The sequence below is a fragment of the Ischnura elegans genome, chromosome 10 (genome assembly GCF_921293095.1).
Source record: "Ischnura elegans chromosome 10, ioIscEleg1.1, whole genome shotgun sequence".
NCBI classification, from domain to species: domain Eukaryota; kingdom Metazoa; phylum Arthropoda; class Insecta; order Odonata; family Coenagrionidae; genus Ischnura; species Ischnura elegans.
In genome coordinates, this window is record NC_060255.1 from 51,438,737 (window position 1) to 51,457,207 (window position 18,471).

The 18,471-nt window shown below is 38.9% G+C and overlaps 1 protein-coding gene across 1 annotated transcript in view; it reads left to right on the forward strand.

Moving 5' to 3' along the window:
* Window positions 1-614: 614 nt before the first annotated feature.
* The window catches only part of LOC124166776 (E3 SUMO-protein ligase ZBED1-like), a 30,792-nt gene continuing 12,935 nt past the window's right edge, over window positions 615-18,471 (forward strand). Inside the window, exons 1-4 of the mRNA XM_046544456.1 lie at window positions 615-854; window positions 2,922-3,482; window positions 7,829-8,490; window positions 8,608-8,886. Coding sequence (XP_046400412.1) covers window positions 2,998-3,482; window positions 7,829-8,490; window positions 8,608-8,886 — 1,426 coding nt within the window. The 5' untranslated portion in view covers window positions 615-854; window positions 2,922-2,997. The remainder of the gene's footprint in view (window positions 855-2,921; window positions 3,483-7,828; window positions 8,491-8,607; window positions 8,887-18,471) is intronic.

Consider the following 18,471-nt stretch of genomic DNA (forward strand, 5'->3'; position numbering starts at 1 on the left):
AATGCCCAAGTATACTCGCTAGACTCATGCACCAACCCAATGCATTAATCCATTCATAACCTTTTTCACAAATATTACTTTATTTTCTCTGTTATGCCACATCTGTGCCCATTCCAATAAAAAAGTGGTTGTTTCAGTTGGGGAAGGCTAGGACATGTATGAACAGTATAGGGTCACAGTGGAAGGGAGGAAAAAACACGGGCTGCAATACCTCAAGTCCCTCACTGGCATGAGTAGCATACTTTGCTGATAGGTAATCTGGTTTCGCCTTTGAGTGCATGTAATTTGTGGTATGTACACCATGAACATAATTCCCTGCTATTACCCAGGGAAATAATTATGCGCTCTATAAGTAGTAAAAAACTGTCAATTGGAATTATTAAATTTTGAACCAGATCATGAAATAATTTCACTAGTTGATACAAGCCCTTCTTGCTACAAGTGTGAGTGTGGGATTAGCCATATTTAAAATTCCTCATGCCGCCGGTGAATTCAAGTATCGACTGAAGTCGATAATATCGACAGTATCGAGTAGTCGATATTTTCTGTTTCGTATCGAGGAGTCGATATTTTCTTTCCGTATCGAGTTGCGTGAATTTATCGTCACTATCGATTGTATTGATTATCGTTGAAGTCGAGGGACCGATAATTATTCCTTTCTCTGAAGTACCGATAAGTGCTATCCATATCGAGGTGCCGATAATCATTGTTCCCGGTCTAGCCATAGTTTTCGTGTGATCGTCAATGTTACTCCGGATTTCTTCCCTTTTACCGTGTCTCATCGCGAAGAATTCTCTCTTATAAGCACACAAATGGAGGACATAGTGAGATCATGTAATCACATCAATAATAAGGTAATTATTTAGTATTGATGCCCTTCAAGCGTAGAAATATTTCGTGAGGATATGTTGGGGAACCCGTGGGATTAAGTGCTGGAAACTTCGTGACAGTAATGTAACGGCAAGAGAATTATGGCGAGAAGTATCCATGACATCTCGTTTTATTTCCGCTAAGAATTACGCGCATTCTTGAAATATTCCTATATTATCCCTGAAAGACTTGGTCGTAGTAGCATGAAATAAACTGAAAACAAATACTTGTTCTGTCTCGTCATAACCCGCTTACTTTTCCCACTCGAGTCTCCAAATCATTCCCCGTGACGACTAAGGAATCGATAACAGTGACATGACGGTGAATGTAAAAAGCCTATTTTCTCTTTCGTAATATCATATTGTCCGAGGAATTTGTCCTCCCAATTGTGCTACAGTGGCTACTATTAATTCGATGAACAGGTTCTTGTAGCCCCTCAATAATTATTGCTTAGTTCTCCTGAGAGGTTACGCTTCCTTCTTCCAGTTGACTATCGAGCCATTTTTTCTGTAAGAAAAAAAAGCCCTTGTATTTTTTATGCGATTTGCTATTGTCAGATAACGTCTGGGTAAGGATTGAAATAACAATATTCTTCTGATTGGCATCGAAGTGCTGAAACGTCTGTATCCATTATGGATCTCTACTCCGGTCAAAAACATCGTTGTGCGGATCCGAATGATTATCTTGTTCTCCTTTTCCTTATCTTATACTGTAGGAAGTATTGATGCAAAGGCTGATTAACGTAAATATAATTACAAAGAGGACAACTATATATTGATAGAAATACCTGACTCATTGAACGATGGTCCCTAAAATTGATTCCCGTGACCGTGAGCGCAAATCCGATCATAATAAGATAAAAACGGGGTTTTGATCTTCAGTTGTTTGGTGGCGCACAGGTGACTTGTTACGGGGGAAATTCGAACACCATTCACAGTGGTTCGCTGAAGTAAATCATCATCCCGCAAAAGAATTCTCTAAAATTTACGACCTTTTTTCTCTAAAATTATTGGATTTAGATAACACGTATTTTAAGGTCCTTTTTGCCTTTAACTGCCGCACTATTGGTTAAATACCTCGCAAAATATATACTAAGTTTGCATGTGGATGCGCTGAACCGGATATAATGATTGATAAAGTATCCGTTATTCACTGTTTATATACTCGCAAATAGTATCCACAGAAGTATGTATTTTAATGAAATAGTAGTATGCAGGGGCGCAGCCAGGAATTAAGGCTAAGGGGGGTTTCAGGCGCAACTAATACTGGGAGGGCATGGGGGTATTGCATACCCGCCAGGGTAAGCGGGAGGTGCGGAGGCCTTCCACCGGAAAAAATAGGATAAATGGTGATTTTTACGGCCTTCTGAGGGATATTTTATTAATCCTCACACTATTCTATGTGCAATATTAATCCAATTAAGTAAAATAGATTAAACTTAAAAATTTCTGTGAGCTCTGGGGGGGGGGGGGGGTTTATCCCCCAAAACCCCCCCCTCGCTGCGCCACTGGTAGTATGCATACCGTGGAGGACTGGAAGGAAGACGGACTTGGAATTTAACACAAAATCAATGTATATAAGAGGTACGTACATGAAAATAATATGCAGAATTCTCTGTAAGAGCCTTTAAATATGTGTTGGAAGTTGATGGGAACATTTCTGTCCAACAAGTGTATCTTTTACCCAAGGTAAATGCTTCCAATTAAGTGTCTCTAAGAGATTTTGACTCACTGAGTTGGAATTTTAGTCTGGTTCTATCATTTCAAGAAAATTTGGTCAGTCAGTATTGAAAGGATGGATTTTGCACAAGTTGAGTGGAAGGAGAAATTTAATCAGTTTCACAAATAGTATTAAGTGGGATATGATGATGATGTAAAGAATGGTAGAGTGTGAGATGATGATACCGGTGATGTAGAGTAGAAACAATTGTTTGGTTTCATCACAACCTACCTTAGCCTTTAAAACAGCCTTGATTAGTAAATACTCTGTGTGATTATTTTAAAAATATATATAATTTTATTTACTGATTTTTATCTACATTTACCTTATAGCTGAAGTAAATTATCAGCCCGCAATTGCGGGTCCTTTAGGACTTCACTAAAACTAACTGTTGATTCCTGCTGTAAAATGGAGCCAACAGATGGATCAATGGCTTTTGCATCACACGGAGAATGGGAAAAGGCAAACAAGTCCAATTATTTGTGGGAACATTTTATTAAAGTGGAGCCAGGGACTAGAGAAAGAGGACCAAAAGCTAGTGAACTGTGGGAACATTTCATCAAAGTGAATTCAGAGGCACAGTGTAAATATTGCTCCAAAATGTGCAAGAGAACCAAAGGTAACACTTCAACAATGAGAGCCCACTTAAGGACAAAACATCCATATGAGTATGCATATTATTTGAGAGAGTCAAGAGGACGCAACAATATAGAATATTCTGAAGTTAATGCCGAAAAAGAGCAATATGGAGAAAAAGAAATTGAAGATGCAGGTGTGTCGACTGAGTTGCAACAATCTCCATCTCCAGAGCAATCTGCTGCATCTACATCATATATTGCTCCTGAGGAAGCTCCTCCTCATGAAGAAGAACAATTAGCTCCTGCAAGGCATGGGTAATTAATAATCTTTTTTAACCACTTTCATTGCTAGGAGTGTACTGGTAAGAGTTAAATAAAATATAGGTTGTTATGCTATAGTGGTTCAACTCACCATTTAAGTGTGTGTTCTTTGCCACCTTGCTTGATTTAACTGAACAAATTTGCATAAATGGAATGTACATAGACCTTTTAAACTGCAGACATTTGGGCATATAGGTGTTCTGTTCTTACCCTTGTTTATTTTGGAGGGTATTCCATGTTTATGCCTGTGCTGGAAGGAAACATAATATCCCTACCTAGGTAGTATTTTCTGAAGTAATACATATTTACCATGGTATACATATTCAATTAACCCTGAAACACATGCTTATTACACCCATTTGAGAATGTTGACTTTGATTGGATCAAGCTCAAGATTTTTGTTGTAATGATAGGAGTTTTTTTATTGGACTGTAGACTATTTTGCATTGTGTACTGATATCTTTAAAAATACTAGCTGGGTTAGTTCTGAGTTTTTTATATTAACATCCATGTCTTGGAGCCTTATTTGCACAGTAATATTTTTTCTAGCTTTCTGCCTTTTAGGTACTTTCATCATATGCCAAATGCTGAATTAAGGGCTTCAGTGTTATTTCTGTATTCATTAAAAAAATATGCTATTCAATGCCAATTTTGCTGTTCGTGAAAAGCAAGGCTAACATTAGGGTCGGGCTCATCTGGCCTTTGATTCAATTTCCACCTCCTTTCCTCTCTCCATCCTTTTCATTCACCCATTCCACCACTACCTACCCTCCCTCTCATGCAGGACTGTACCAGGTTCTTTTGTGAGAGCTATTCAGAGATATTTCAGTTATAGACAGCAGTGGTGTATCCAGGATATGGATAAGGGGGGAATGACCTCCTAGCAGTAGAGGGGGTCCTAACAAAATTACCATTATATCTAGTGTAAATTGGATGCCCAAGGGGGGGGGGGGGGGGGGGGGCAGCACCTCTATAGCCCCTCATAGACTCTCTGAATCTGCCATGGAATTGTAACATGAAAAAGCATGTAATATAGGCCTAAGTTTGGAGTTAATTTGTATTTCTATTCGTTATAGCAATGGGGAGGGCTATAGAACCCTTAGATAAAGTGCCACCCCCATTGATCCGCCACTGATGAATTCATACATGTATCTCTCAGAAGTAGTGGGGGGAGGAAGGTTCAGAATGGAGAATAGGGAGGGAAGTACAAAAAACATAGTCATAGTGTTTTTCCCAACTCATGGAAAGTCTCGTTGAACGTACTTGTACCCGCTTTAACTCTTCTAGCCAATCACTGAAGAGTGGTATGTAGTGGGGTCATGGCAAAATTAGCACTGCTGGAACGTAGTTTCCTCAACTTTTTTTACAAGTGAAATATTACTGTATGAGTTTTTTTATTACTTGTTATTATTTACATTTTATTACAAAAAATTTTGTTTTGGTTACGAATGTATATATGTATTAGAAATTGTGAGACACCAAAGTTGATGAAAGTGTCATTTGACTATTATGTCTTTTCTAAACCAGTGCGGGAATGGCGTTCTGTCACCATGACACCACTGGTGGCTCATGACATTGTGGAGTAGTCTTCAGTCTCTGACTTCTGCATGGCAAACATTGCTCTCCAGCTCATTGTGTTGCCGAATTATTTGTTGGTTATCGCTGTTTGTTGTGCCTTGCATACATTTATTTCCAGGGACTGGCAATGCTGGTCGGACGCATGGAGGGGAATAGGGATGGAGGGGATCGGTGAGGTGGAGGGGGCAGCACCTCTGATTTGCTGATATCTCTCAACCGTCCAGCCCCCAAAAGTTGGGAAAAAGGGTATAGGAAAGAATCTATTGTACAGACAAATAAAATAAAATGCTGGACTTGCATCATGACAGAAGGAATAAAAGGGAAGGTGGGGGGGAAGGAGGGTGAAGTGGGGTGTGGTAAAAATTTTCGGGGAAGAGAGTGGGGTTATTAAGCAGTTAAGGTATGGTATGGTATTTGGAGGCAGGCGACCGATAGCTGAGGTCATTTGCACCATAAGGGAAGGGTAGGTAAGGAAGGGTGGAGAGAAACCCGGCATCGGCATAAGCCTGCTCTTAACGAAAGGTGCCAAGGGGACCATGGCTTAACGTCCCATCGGACGGACGAAGTGTTGCACTTGAAATATCCTCCACATAGCATTCAAGCGGGGATCGGGCAGTCTCTGAAAATTCTTTGCCACCACCGAGGGAGGGAGGGATTCTTGCCCACGGGGCGGAGAGCCAACACTAGCCACCACACCAACCCGATCCCCAGCAGTTAAGGGATTTTATAAAAATAGGGGAATAACTAGCATACTCATTTTCATTAAATAGTTCAACTTTCTTCAGTGATTGTTTTTTGGGTTAGTGCCAAAGACTCAAAGATGGGAACTGGAATGCACCTGAAAATGTCGTCCACCAAAAATGAGTCGACGTGGCACAGACCCAAAAATCAATCATCAATTTAATCACCATGGAAGCCTCGGGAACATTCAACTTTCTTCCTTTTCCTTTAAAATATTCCCCACTGTTTGGGCCACATTGGGTTACTTTCTCCTTTTTCTTGATAGGGAAGAATTTTCACCTTGAAGTGGAATGGTGTTTTTCTTTCATTAGGTGCTTGGCAAAGTAATATTTGGGGTCACAGTTTAGTGTATTAGGTAGTATGGGTCCAAGCACTTTTTGTATTCGGACACATGAGATGCAAAGTTCCTCCTAGTTTGGCCAATATGCCCACCCCCACATGAGTCATATTTCAGTTGGTGAATGTTGTTTGAAGCATGGGGTCAAGCAAGTCCTTGGCATTAGAAAGAGTTTTTATTGTTATTTGTGAATAGAAAATAACTTAGTACTTATCACCAGGAAATGATTTTACTGCATTGTAATAAATTTTACTTAAATAAGGAAGCCTTACCTATTTTAATTTATTGCTATTTGTAGATTGTAAAATTTAAATTTGTTTAATGGCGATCAATTTTTTTTCTTATTTAACATTTTATTGGCTAAATTTTCTTGATAGAAGTTGGCTTTGGCAATTTGCCCAATCACATTTAGTTCTTTCTAGAGATATTAATTTGACAGGGTGATGCTCGAAGCTTCAATAATCATATGGTTAAAAGCGTAGTTTTATGTATTTCCTTCCCTAAGCTTGATACAAATGAGGAGGACAATCATACAAACCGGTAACTCGTCAAATACGCTAGATTTCCTTTCTAACTTAACAAATTCAGCGTGGAGCACGTCAATAGGGTAGTTTCCTTCGTCAAAGAAAACGAACGGCATTGATTGCGATTCGTTACCCACCATTAGTGTATTCATAATACACAAATTATTTGGTTTTTGAAATACCGGTTTAGACGAATGGCAAGGGTCAAATTTTATCCTCATTTGAAAAAGGCCAGATTGGCGCCCATGCGATTCCACTCCACGTGACGTCACAGGGACCTAGTTTCTACACGAGAGGATAGGAGTTATACATCGTCTGAGGTTACCAATGCATGCATGAGGCACAGAGCTCAGGGAAACATGTCTTACTAATCACCTATTAAAACTGGCTAAGGTAGGAAAGTTTTCTTCGTTTAATAAGGTATTAATAAACCTTTTTTAAGCCAAGCGCTACCAGCCAGCAAGGTACTCAGCTACCCGCTGGCAGCCTGCGACGTATCAGCGCTAAGCCTCGCCTCAAGGTCACCTCCCAAGGCAGGAGGGGGAACCAGAAATGCGTCGCACGGACTTTTTCCCATCATTCCTACTTACGCGTCGCGTTTTCGCGCGCTTGAAATTTTTCACTCTTCATTTAATCGCGAATAATAGATATTGTCATTTAAAAATCTAAAAGCGTGAAATATGTACTCCAGGAGCAATAATATTTCGATTTAGGCAATAAAAAAATAATAGGAAACCACCCTATTGACGTGGTCTGCCGGTCGGACGGGGGCCTTTCTTCGCCTCCGTACGCGACTAATATCCACTTCCAAGTATTCCGATTGTGTGCATGGCATTAAGCAAGCTTCCCTCTTTCGACGCGTGTGTGTGTTGTTTGTAAATAGTAGTATTTGAACAGAAGTTATGCCGCGAAAACCTCTCTCTATTTTTCTTTCTTATTTTAAAGGCCGTATTTGACGACGTTCATGAAAACTGGTCCTGCATTGAATGTGTTAATGCATTTAAGATGTCTGAATTTTTTTTGAGCTGATTTTAAATTGGCAGTTGGTACTCCACTGTCTCTAGAGGAATTTTGATATGTGTGATGAGCTATTTTTTATTAATCTAGATACCCGGTACAAATTTGAAAATAATCTTCCATAACTTTTCTTCTGTTTACAGGGGAAAATACCAACAATCAGAGCCACAGCCTACAATGCATAATTTTCTGAATCTGAAAGAGGAATCATTTGAAAGATGTTCTCGTTCTGTGGCATATTTTATTGCAACAGAAGCTATGCCAACTAGTATTGTAGACTCAGGAGGTTTCAGGGCAATGTTGGAAGTATTGCGGCCAGGGTTTGGATCCTCTTGTCCTAGTAGGCATGCAATGATGGAGACATATATTCCTCGTCTCTATAATGATACTCAAAAAACTGTGGAAGATATACTAAGGACTGCAGAATGGTATGCCGTCACATGTGATTCTTGGACCTCTGAGACAAAACTGCCGTATTTGGCTGTCACTGTCAACTTTATCACTAAAGAATGGACTCTGGAGAATCTGTGTTTGGAATCATTTGTGCAGGATGACAGTCACTCTGGGAGGCATCTTTGTGAAGCCATCAAAGTAGTCCTTCAGGATTGGGGGGTTTCTCCATCTTTTTTTTCGGCCATCACGACAGACAATGGTATCAGTGTAACTTCTGCCGCAAGGATGATGGATGTGCCTCACATAAGCTGTTTTGCACATTCCTTACAAATTGCTGTGGAAAAGGTATTTAATGATGATGATGTGAGGGAAGTGATAACCAAAGTTCAACAGATGCAGGCATTATTCTCAGGTTGGTTTCTTATGTGAGAAATGTGCTTACTATGGTTGTCTTTCAATCCAGGAAATGACTTTGGTTTATTTCTGTAAAAAATGCAATAATGAAAGTTATTCCTCACTATCTTTTCAGCATCTTACAATTTGCGAAGGGACCTGCTTTTAGAGGCAGAGAAGCAAGGGAAAAGAGGACGTTTACTCCCCTCTGTGTCACCGACTCAGTGGTGGTCTACTTTGCATCTGATTCAGGCGGTTGTAGAGCAGGATGTTTTACTTCATGCTGTTCTAACCAGGGAAGAATATGTTAAAAAGAACTATTGCCAACTTCTATTGTCATCAAGGGAAGTTAACTTGCTGATTGCTGTTTTATCTGTATTAAATCCACTTGAAGACATATGTGAGCACATGTCAGGTGAGACTTATATTACTGCAAGTGCACTTCTTCCCTTAGTAGAGTTAATAATTGAGAAAAAAATTGAGCTAGATTATCATCCTGAAGGTTGGTATGATGCTGCTTACGATGAGATTCGTACAAGGCTTTTAAGGGTCATTCAAGCCTCGCTAGGAGAGAGGTACCTAGGCTCAAGTTGGGTGGCCGATCATCTTCCGGGCAGTGACCGTGAAACTCGCCAGAAGGTGGGAGAAAATATCGCTAGAGATAAGATGAAAACATTCCTCCAAGTCTCTACATTTCTTGACCCTCGTTTCAAGTTCAATTTCACGAAGGAGAGGGATCAGGCTTGTGTGAAGAAGCTTGTGATTGAAGAATTACGTATTAGCAAAGAACTGCCAATGATGGGGGAAACCTCATCATTAGAAGTACCGTCAATGAGTTCCTCCCATGAACCACCCAAAAAGTTGCGTGGTTTGGCTGCTCTGTTTTCGTCAAAACAACCTGTTCCTGCAGAAGAACGGTCTCCAGATCAAGTGGTAGAAGCTCAAATTGAAGCATACTTATGCACACCTCCTACAAGTATGGCTGAAAGCCCTCTTCTGTGGTGGAAAATTCATGAAGGAGACTTTCCTCACCTTGCAAAACTTGCTAAAAAGTATCTTCCTGTTCAAGGGACAAGTGCTCCTCCGGAACGGGTATTTAGTAGTGGAGGAAGGATAATAAGAGATGAACGCTCCTGTTTGTTTGGTGAAAATTCCAGTATGCTTATATTTTTGTCAATGAATAGGAGGTTAATCCCAAAACTGCATTCTTGTTAGATTATTTAAACATTTCATTTTGAGTGCTGAGCCCTAGTGCTGCCGCTTGGTTAAGTAAACATAGGTACTCCAATACCTCCATCTATGTACAAATGCCATTTATTGTGATTGTTACACTTTAAAATTTATAAGATTAACAGCAATAGCTAGTGAAATTGCTGGGTAAATTATTGTGTATTGTACATAAACTTACAATTTTGGTGTGCATATATTTGAATATAGTATTTGCCAAACCCTTTTACTATGAAGAGCCTTTGCCATATATGCTCCACGTGTCCCATTATTTTCAGCTTACGGAACAAATTAATACAGAAAATATTGGTACTTGTTAAGTGGATAACAGTGACTTTGCCATAAAGATAAATGTATTTATCTTTTATTTGATTTGCACCTGAGTAAATGTGGCTCTTATCATTTTTTATGGTATTGCACATTTTTATAGCAATGGAAGAAATGTATGATTGCCATGTAGTTTCCATGAGAAGAAGAAAAACTTAATTCTCCCTTTTTATTATGAAAAGAGATATCCATCTAACCCTTTTGTTGTTCTGAGCATATGCTATACATTCTCCATGGAGTGCTCAAGGCTATTTCCAGAAAAAAAATATGGTTTGGTCTTGGGTTCATTTTGTGAGAAGGGGGCTCATTTAGATTGGGTTAATTTGAAACTATCACCCAAACAATTAACATCTAGTTAGTGCCAGGCACCATGTAACCTTGGTATGTTGCTGCACCCCATTATCGATTTCGGGTGGCTCAAAATTTTTATTTGAGGGAAAATTGATATATTTATACTAATATTATGTATTTTTTATTTTTATTCATATTAATTGAAAATGAAGAAAGCTTCAAGTCCTGGTTATGCAATTGACACATTCAGCTGATGGAACAGCTCTGACGCTGCTGTGGAATGATCTTGCTCATTACATTTGCTCAATGCATTCTCACTGAGAGTGGTCGCCCTTTTTTATGGGTAGAATAAGTCCTTGATCAGCTCTGCTCAGGGCTTTCAGAGTGATAAAAAATGGTGGACCGTGAAAACAAAATTACTGCTAGGTCATAGCACCTTAGCATTGCATTATCTCAAGAGTGTGCGAAAAATGTAATACGAGCAGCTCACCAGAGCCTGTATCCTCATCAGCTGAGCATACCTAATGTCCTCACTTTTATTTCAAATAGAGGGGTATTTTTCTTTACTTGCTTTTGCGAGTGTGAATGAATGAACAATGAATACTCTGAATAAGATAGTAATGCAACAGGCATTTATTTTCAACACAAATATTGTTCATTGATTATACATTTTATTTATGGCATGTCCTGCTTACAAATTTCATGCCACTCTAAGGGCATATGGATGTACACATTGCTTCAAAAATGATTTTTAGGGACATGTATATGCTGAAAAACAGAGGAGAACATGTGTATTCCTTCAATATTTGGTATTCAGGAATTTTAGCTACTTTTTACGGCATGATTATATGCATTTTGCTGGTACTATTTCCTTCATTGCATATTGTTTCAGCGCTATTTTTCCACGGGTAATTGAGAGGTGGCACCGCATGGAAAATATTTATCACTTTCAATTCCTTCATGGAACGTACCCGAGAGATAGACGACTTAAATATGCCGCCACACTGACGCGGGGGCACATTGGCGCGCCGGTTGAATTCGGTTTGGCTGAGAACTACTGACAATGGGCGTAGTCCAGTACACGCTCCCAATGCTCCGAAGCACTGGAAGCGAGTCTTTTCGTGGTCCAGTAGAAGCTACAAAAGCTCCCGTGGCGCTCTCGTACGTCACGCATGACGTCACTATATTCGCTTCTCTCTCGCTACAAACGCTCCCAAGAAATGGCTGGAGCGAACCGGTTTTCAGCGCGAATTTGAACGGGAAGGAAGGCTAAAGAAAATGGTGTTCATAACAATTGTGGACCTGGCCGGCAATAATATGACCATTTGGAGTTGATGGAAGAAGTCGCTAAGATAGCCTGGATAGTAAATGCTAAAACCAAATGGTTAAAGAACTATTCGGGGGATATTACGGTGAGGCAAATGGCTGTAACTCAATGGTTTCACAATTCAGAGTCGCCACGGGCCAGATCGGGGAAGAAATTGAGCGGCAAGACCAAGATATCTTATAAAATTTGTTGTGATAATTAATTATATATAATATTATTTAATTATTTGTGGTTTAAGCTTGAGCTAGCGAGAAGGGGAGATAGAAAATGGCTATTCGAAATTAATAAGACATGTAGTGAGTGAGTTAACTTTCCGGTCGAAGCATTCCGTCCGTTACATAAGAATTATGTTAATTTTGTAAGTTATATTGATTTATTTGTTATTTAGATCAATTATTAGTTATTTGAACTTGATATTGCGTGAAATTGAGATAGAATATGACTTCTTAGGTTAGGGTACGTGAACTTCTAGTTAAAGCATTCCGTTTGTTGCTTTTTGGCGGCCAACCTAGGTTTTCTTCAAGCTTTCCCCATGAAGATTGTATTCTCTGTTAAATGATGATATCTTCCTCTAATCTTCAACTGAATTTTAATCAATTATTGATGTTCGGTTGTATTTTACTTATGTAATTTTCTTAAGGTCAGGTTGATACGCATTGCATTTATGCTTAAGGCTCGTTGTTGACGAGATTGGTTCAAGTGTAGGACTGCTTTTGAGACTGTCATACAATGTCATGAGTGCAATTGATAAATCGCATAAAGGACACTCCACTTAAGGCCTTTTTACACCTACATAAATCCGCACAAGTCTAAATGTATGAACGCGAGAAAGAACACGAAATGTACCGTACGGTTGCGTTGTTGCACGTTAAGTGGTTACACGTACGTGTAACCACTCAACTTGTGCAAATGCATGATCGGCAAATTTAACCTATTTGAGCTAGGTTCAAACATTCGTACATGTTCCGTTTCGGTCCACAAAAATAATTCACGCAAACAGGCATTAACTTGTACGTGTATCGTTTAAACGCAGGCTTTTAGGTGAGTTAAGTTAATTAGGCTTATTTTTGGTTTCATTGAAATTTCTATAATAAGGTATTTAATCGGTCTTATCTTCTTTTATATGTATCATATGATCTGCTCTTTATAGTTTAAGTTTATCACCTTGTTGTTAGAGGATTTGCAAACCAGTGGGTAAAATCTTCAGGACAAGCATCGGTCTGCTGTGGTGCCCGATCATGGTATCCAATGAAGATCTAATATTAAATAGGTTTCTTGTGGTGTACCCCATGGTCATATTCTTTTTGTCATTTATATTACTGACCTCTCTAACACGCTAAGTAAAGTACAAGGGGCTATAACAATCCCTAATTCAGACGATCTAATATCCGAGCAGACGATACTAGTAAAACAAACGACTAACAAATGCTACAATCGCTCCAGCCGTGATCCAGTAGGGTAGCACTGGGAGCGATAGGAGCGAAAGTGGACCACGAATCTGTAGCGTCTGAAGCGGGAGCACTCGGGAGCATTGGGAGCGTGTACTGGATTACGCCCAATATAGCCGTGTCCCAATTGGCCATTTGGCTATGCCAATTCGAGGATTTAGCCATGACGCCATCTTGGAAGGATGTCCCAACTCGTTAGCCAGCATAAGGGAGGGAATTTAGGCAGCTAACGCGGCCGCCAGATTTAGGCATCGAGGAGTGCATCCTTCGCCCCACTTTTCCCATGATTCAAAGCGTGCAAAGCGTCTTCAGGAGAAAGGGCATCATGGCTGTCAACAAGGGATAGTAGTTGTTTGCAAGTAGTGTTGATATTTTGAGACTTGTTCGAATAATTATTAATTTTTATTTTGTTTATAATAATGAAATTGCGTATATGGAAGTGTAAGAATTACGGAGAAATTAGTTAAAGAGAAGGCGGCGTTAATTTTAATGCTAATTAATGTTTATATGCTTATTATGTATGTATATGTTATTTTATAACTTTTTATACCGAGCACATGTTATATTTTGCTATCGTTTACCTTTTTTTACGTGTTAAATAATGCTTATTGATGTTTATATGCTTCTAATATATACTTAATTATGTAACACTATGTCTAAATTCTTATTTAACACTTTTTTGTACATTAAGCCGATGTCCCACGGTCAAATTTGCGTCAAAATATTTTGATCAAAATTTGATGCAACTGACGCGCACCCTGTCCCACGGTCAAAATTTTGTCCAACTGGCTTTTGGTCCTATCGTTTGTACAAATCACCGATTTGTACAAATGGATAGGACAGGTTCTAAATTTTCATCCAATTGGATGAAACCAACCAATCACAGGGCCTTTGACAAAAAAGCATCGCCAAGCGCTGACACACAGGCCAAATACGTTAAACTTATTTATCGTCTGCATGAGTATTTTAATTAATAATTATGTATATTTATGGACACGAAAATAAACTTTGTTGTATTCCACACAGTATGCATTAAAAACCCAACCGGTTTCCACCTTTTCAGGTCGTTATCTTAATCGTAAACCTCTAGATAAGGACCTGAAAAGATCGAAACCGGTTGAGTTTTTTCATTAGTATTGTATGGAATACTAAAAGGTTTAGTTTTAAATTTATAATATCACCATACCACGAAGTGAATTCACAAAACATTATTTCAAATATATATATACGTTCCTGATCGTATATTTCATCGCCTGGTGTGGCCGTAAAGGTAAATATGAGCAAAAATTTGTCTTAGTGATAGGCGATGGAAGCTCTCAAATAGGAAATCCGTAATAAACAGTTGATCTCAAATAGAAAGAAAGCGATCTTTAGAATCGCAATACCAGGAGGGATGTTTTGGAAATAATAAAAGATTTACTTAAGGTATCGAGGCCGAATTTTACGCTTTATGGAAGGCATACAATGCGAGCGAGCAGCTGGAGAAATGACTAGTATGAACTGACGATTGTACCTGTGAAACACTACAGCTGCCCGTTTCTATTACTATGATTATAGGATAAGGACCTTATTTTAGAAACTGCTAGATTAGGAGAGAAAAATGTGATTTAAATGCACGCTTACAGCACTATTCATAACATCTCCTCAACCACAATGTCCATCATTTATTAATAACATTTTCCTCGCGGGAATAAACTGCCTCACGTTTGTATCCTGGCGTTTTATTCTGCCCTCAACCTTGCTGATAAGGGACATGAAAATATCCTGACTTGTCGTCAATTATTATCGATAATAAACGGGAACATCGGCGACCAACTCCTTCTCCAACATGTTTAACATGCTTATTCCAACGCTTTCATACCCCTTTTCCAGCCAAGGCCAAGTTCAGCATTCCTTCTGTTTTCTTTTTTTCGCATCTTTAATGTTCAAGAGGCCTGTTCAAACAATTTCGCCTGCTTAAAAAGAAAGAATCCTCCACCTCCACAAGTTTCCTAGTTGTTTACATAAATATCGTCTTTCGTTTGTTTTTGATCAAAATGAGATGCATCGTGGGACACCCCCAGTCCAGTTGTATCAAAATATTTGCATCAAAATTTTTGGACAAAAATTTTGATCAAAATATTTTGACGCAAATTTGACCGTGGGACATCGGCTTTAGGTTAACACCCGTAAGAATAAACAATTATTATTATATGTTATTGGACAAAGTCGCGAAATTGGAATCCGAATAAGTAACAAAAATTAAAATCTATAGTGATTATAAGATGATACCGAAACCTGATTTATGTACGTAAACCATACTTTAAATAAATTTTGAAAATAATTCCCGTCAGACGGTAACCGTTTGAATAGACTAAATAGACCTGTTCTTAATAATACAAAACTAGAAATTAAATTGCTATAATATAAGGAATTCGAAAAAGTACTTGGTTGAGAGACGATTGAAATATTACAAACCAATTAAAAGGAATATACGCTAACATTTCGCCACAAAGTTAGCTAAAACCTCTTTAACAAAACCATACGGAACTAAAAATACGAATTTGAAAGTATACCCCTACTTTACTATTACAAAAAGGTTGTCTAAGATACTAAAATTATGATTAAATACTCTTCTCCGACATCTAATACTCAAAATCACTTGACACCACGGTCTTAGAATATGAGAAGGTCTGGAAACTCTCCGTTCAGGCATGGTCATTTAATGAAGCCGTTTCCCGTTGAGGCCGGTAGGGGCGCCACCTATCCTGAAGGGCAAGTTTCCTACGTATCTGTATACGATACTTCAGTAATTATGAACTAATTTATGGCAAAAATGAATATAAACACATCGACAGTGGTTACTAGTTAACAAGTTCATATGCACTTAACATCTTATAGCGAAAAATACCTAGAAATCGTTCTCATACGTGAGTATTAATCAAATGGAAGGCGTTGGATTTCAGCTTCGTCTGCTTCCATACCTTTGTAAAATCAGTTACAGCCATAACGAAAGATTGTCAGCAGTTAAAACCTTATGTAGTGAGGAAAGGTATATTTAAGGAAATAATTATTTATAGCTCTCTTGTGGTAAACGTTAATATAAGTTGTCATAGAAGCTACGTACGCACCATTGCCTCTGAGCCCATCGGCATGTTTCCACGGCCTTATAAGAATATAGATGTTATTCCTTGCTTTCAAACACTATTAACAAATATAATATCAGAAACGCAAACGGCTTCTTACCGAGGCCGAAGTGAAATACTTCTTATGAAGTGACGTATGTTAATGTTTTTAATCTCCTGAGTCTCGATCAAGTGATAATAATAATGGCAGGGCACAGCAAACCCAAAAAAATGATTCTATCCTAAGGACGTTTTGCGGGTATAGCATAGGCGGATCCAGGGGGGGGGGGCACGGAGGCACGTGCCCCCCCCCCCCAGACCCTTAAAAATATGTTATTTTTAATACGGTCCCATTATCATTTCGTTCGTTTTGTGTAACAAGGTATCCTTGTGCCCCCCCCCCCCCCTGAACAAAATCCTGGATACGGCCTTGCTTGTGCCCCTCCCAGAAAGAAATCCTGGATCCGCCCCTCGGGTATAGAATAGGCATATTTAATCGTTGAACAGGGTGAATAATTTCCGGAAGTACCATTATTACCGTTAAAGGCTATTTTATAACGATGCTTGCCTACTCACCAAAGGAATAATTTGAGATTTAAGGAAGTAAAATACCATATGAAAGATAAGAACGAAAGAGATTTTGCAAATAATTTCCGAATAAACTTCCACGAAAACAGTGCAATGGATATAATCCGAGGGATTTGCGGATGTCTGATCACTTTCAGGTGCTGGCAAATCTGAAATATTATCCCTCGCCCAAAAATAAGATGAGTAGTACGACAGAAACCACAGGCTAATACTGCTAATACGCGGTAAATGTACTTTTCATGAGAGTTGTAGGCACCAGCGATAACAGCTGCATTAAAAGAAATCATCGAAAGAGGTATTAAGAATGAAAACGATACACATTTTTCCAACTTATATAATGTACACACACATCAAATCTACATTTCCAGAATGATTACACAACGATATTGAAACTGAGATTATTTATACAATCAATGCAAGGTAATGTCATGAAAAATAAATTTTAAGTACTCACAATTTAACATTTCTATTAATTCTTTCTATTACTAATTTCTATGTCTAATTACTAATCATTCTAAGAGATTCAATTTGGTAGGAGAGAATGATGAATAGTTGATGAGAGCCGTCGCACATCTTGCATTTTCTCAGTGTTACTTCATTCCTCCACTGTGAATGATATTGACCACTGGAACAGCAGAACCTGTAATTTAAAATATGTATAAATTTTGGAGCTTTAGCACACCAAAAAAAGGAATCGTACAGCTATTTCATCGCTTCTCAGGGTCCTTGGGGACTCTAAAAAGCGAAATCCCCGAAGTCTTGTGGCCATAACCAGTGGTGCAACGCGGTACCACACACGTCCACGGAATTTTCCTTTTTTCAGTAAATCCGCGATATATATCCACGAAATATTAATGTAGAACAATAAGGAAATAATGCAGAAGACTAACATTCGAAAATGAATGAAAACTAAATCTTAATTAATTACAAAAATGACTATTTCCACTCACCTGTAGTATGCGCTCAACAATACGGAAATTAACTTACCCGCTAATTCTTGCCCTCCAGAATACGTGGCGCCGCCCCGGCAAACGTGCGGCAGGTTGAGGAAACGACTTCAATAAAAGACCGTGGGTTCCCAATGGAGTGGAATAGGAAGTGTCATGGGGCTGCTTGACACATCACCTTTTAATAATTCAGGGTGGGTTTTGTTCATCATTTGTTCAAATCATTCCGATTATCTCTTGTTTTGCATTGGCCTAGTGCCCAGTAGATGGCAGCACCTGCGTAAGGATGTCCCAATTCATGCTCCCTTGCGGTTGGCTGCCCAGAATCTGGCTGGCTAAATACATGATGCCTAATGGCTAACGAGTTGGGACCTCAGAGGAAATATATGAAGAGCGCTTACTTTAGCTGCGCAGTAGCCGGGATGTGAGGACAAGATTGAAACCACGTGACTCCGGGGAAAAGTGCGGGAAATTTGAATACGCTAGAGCTACTTATAACACTACTACGTACGAATATGCATACGATTTAAAATTAAAATATGACGTCAAGTTAGCTCCACGATATTTTGAATGAATGTAGGGTTAAGATATTACGGTGTCCAAGGTTTTTTTAACGTAAGATTCTTATCATTAGCATGCTTGCTGAAGGATTTTTTCCCAAATGGAAATAAATATTACAGCAATGAAGTCGTCGTACGATTGGACAACTCATCCACTCAGATATATTTATAATTGCAATTT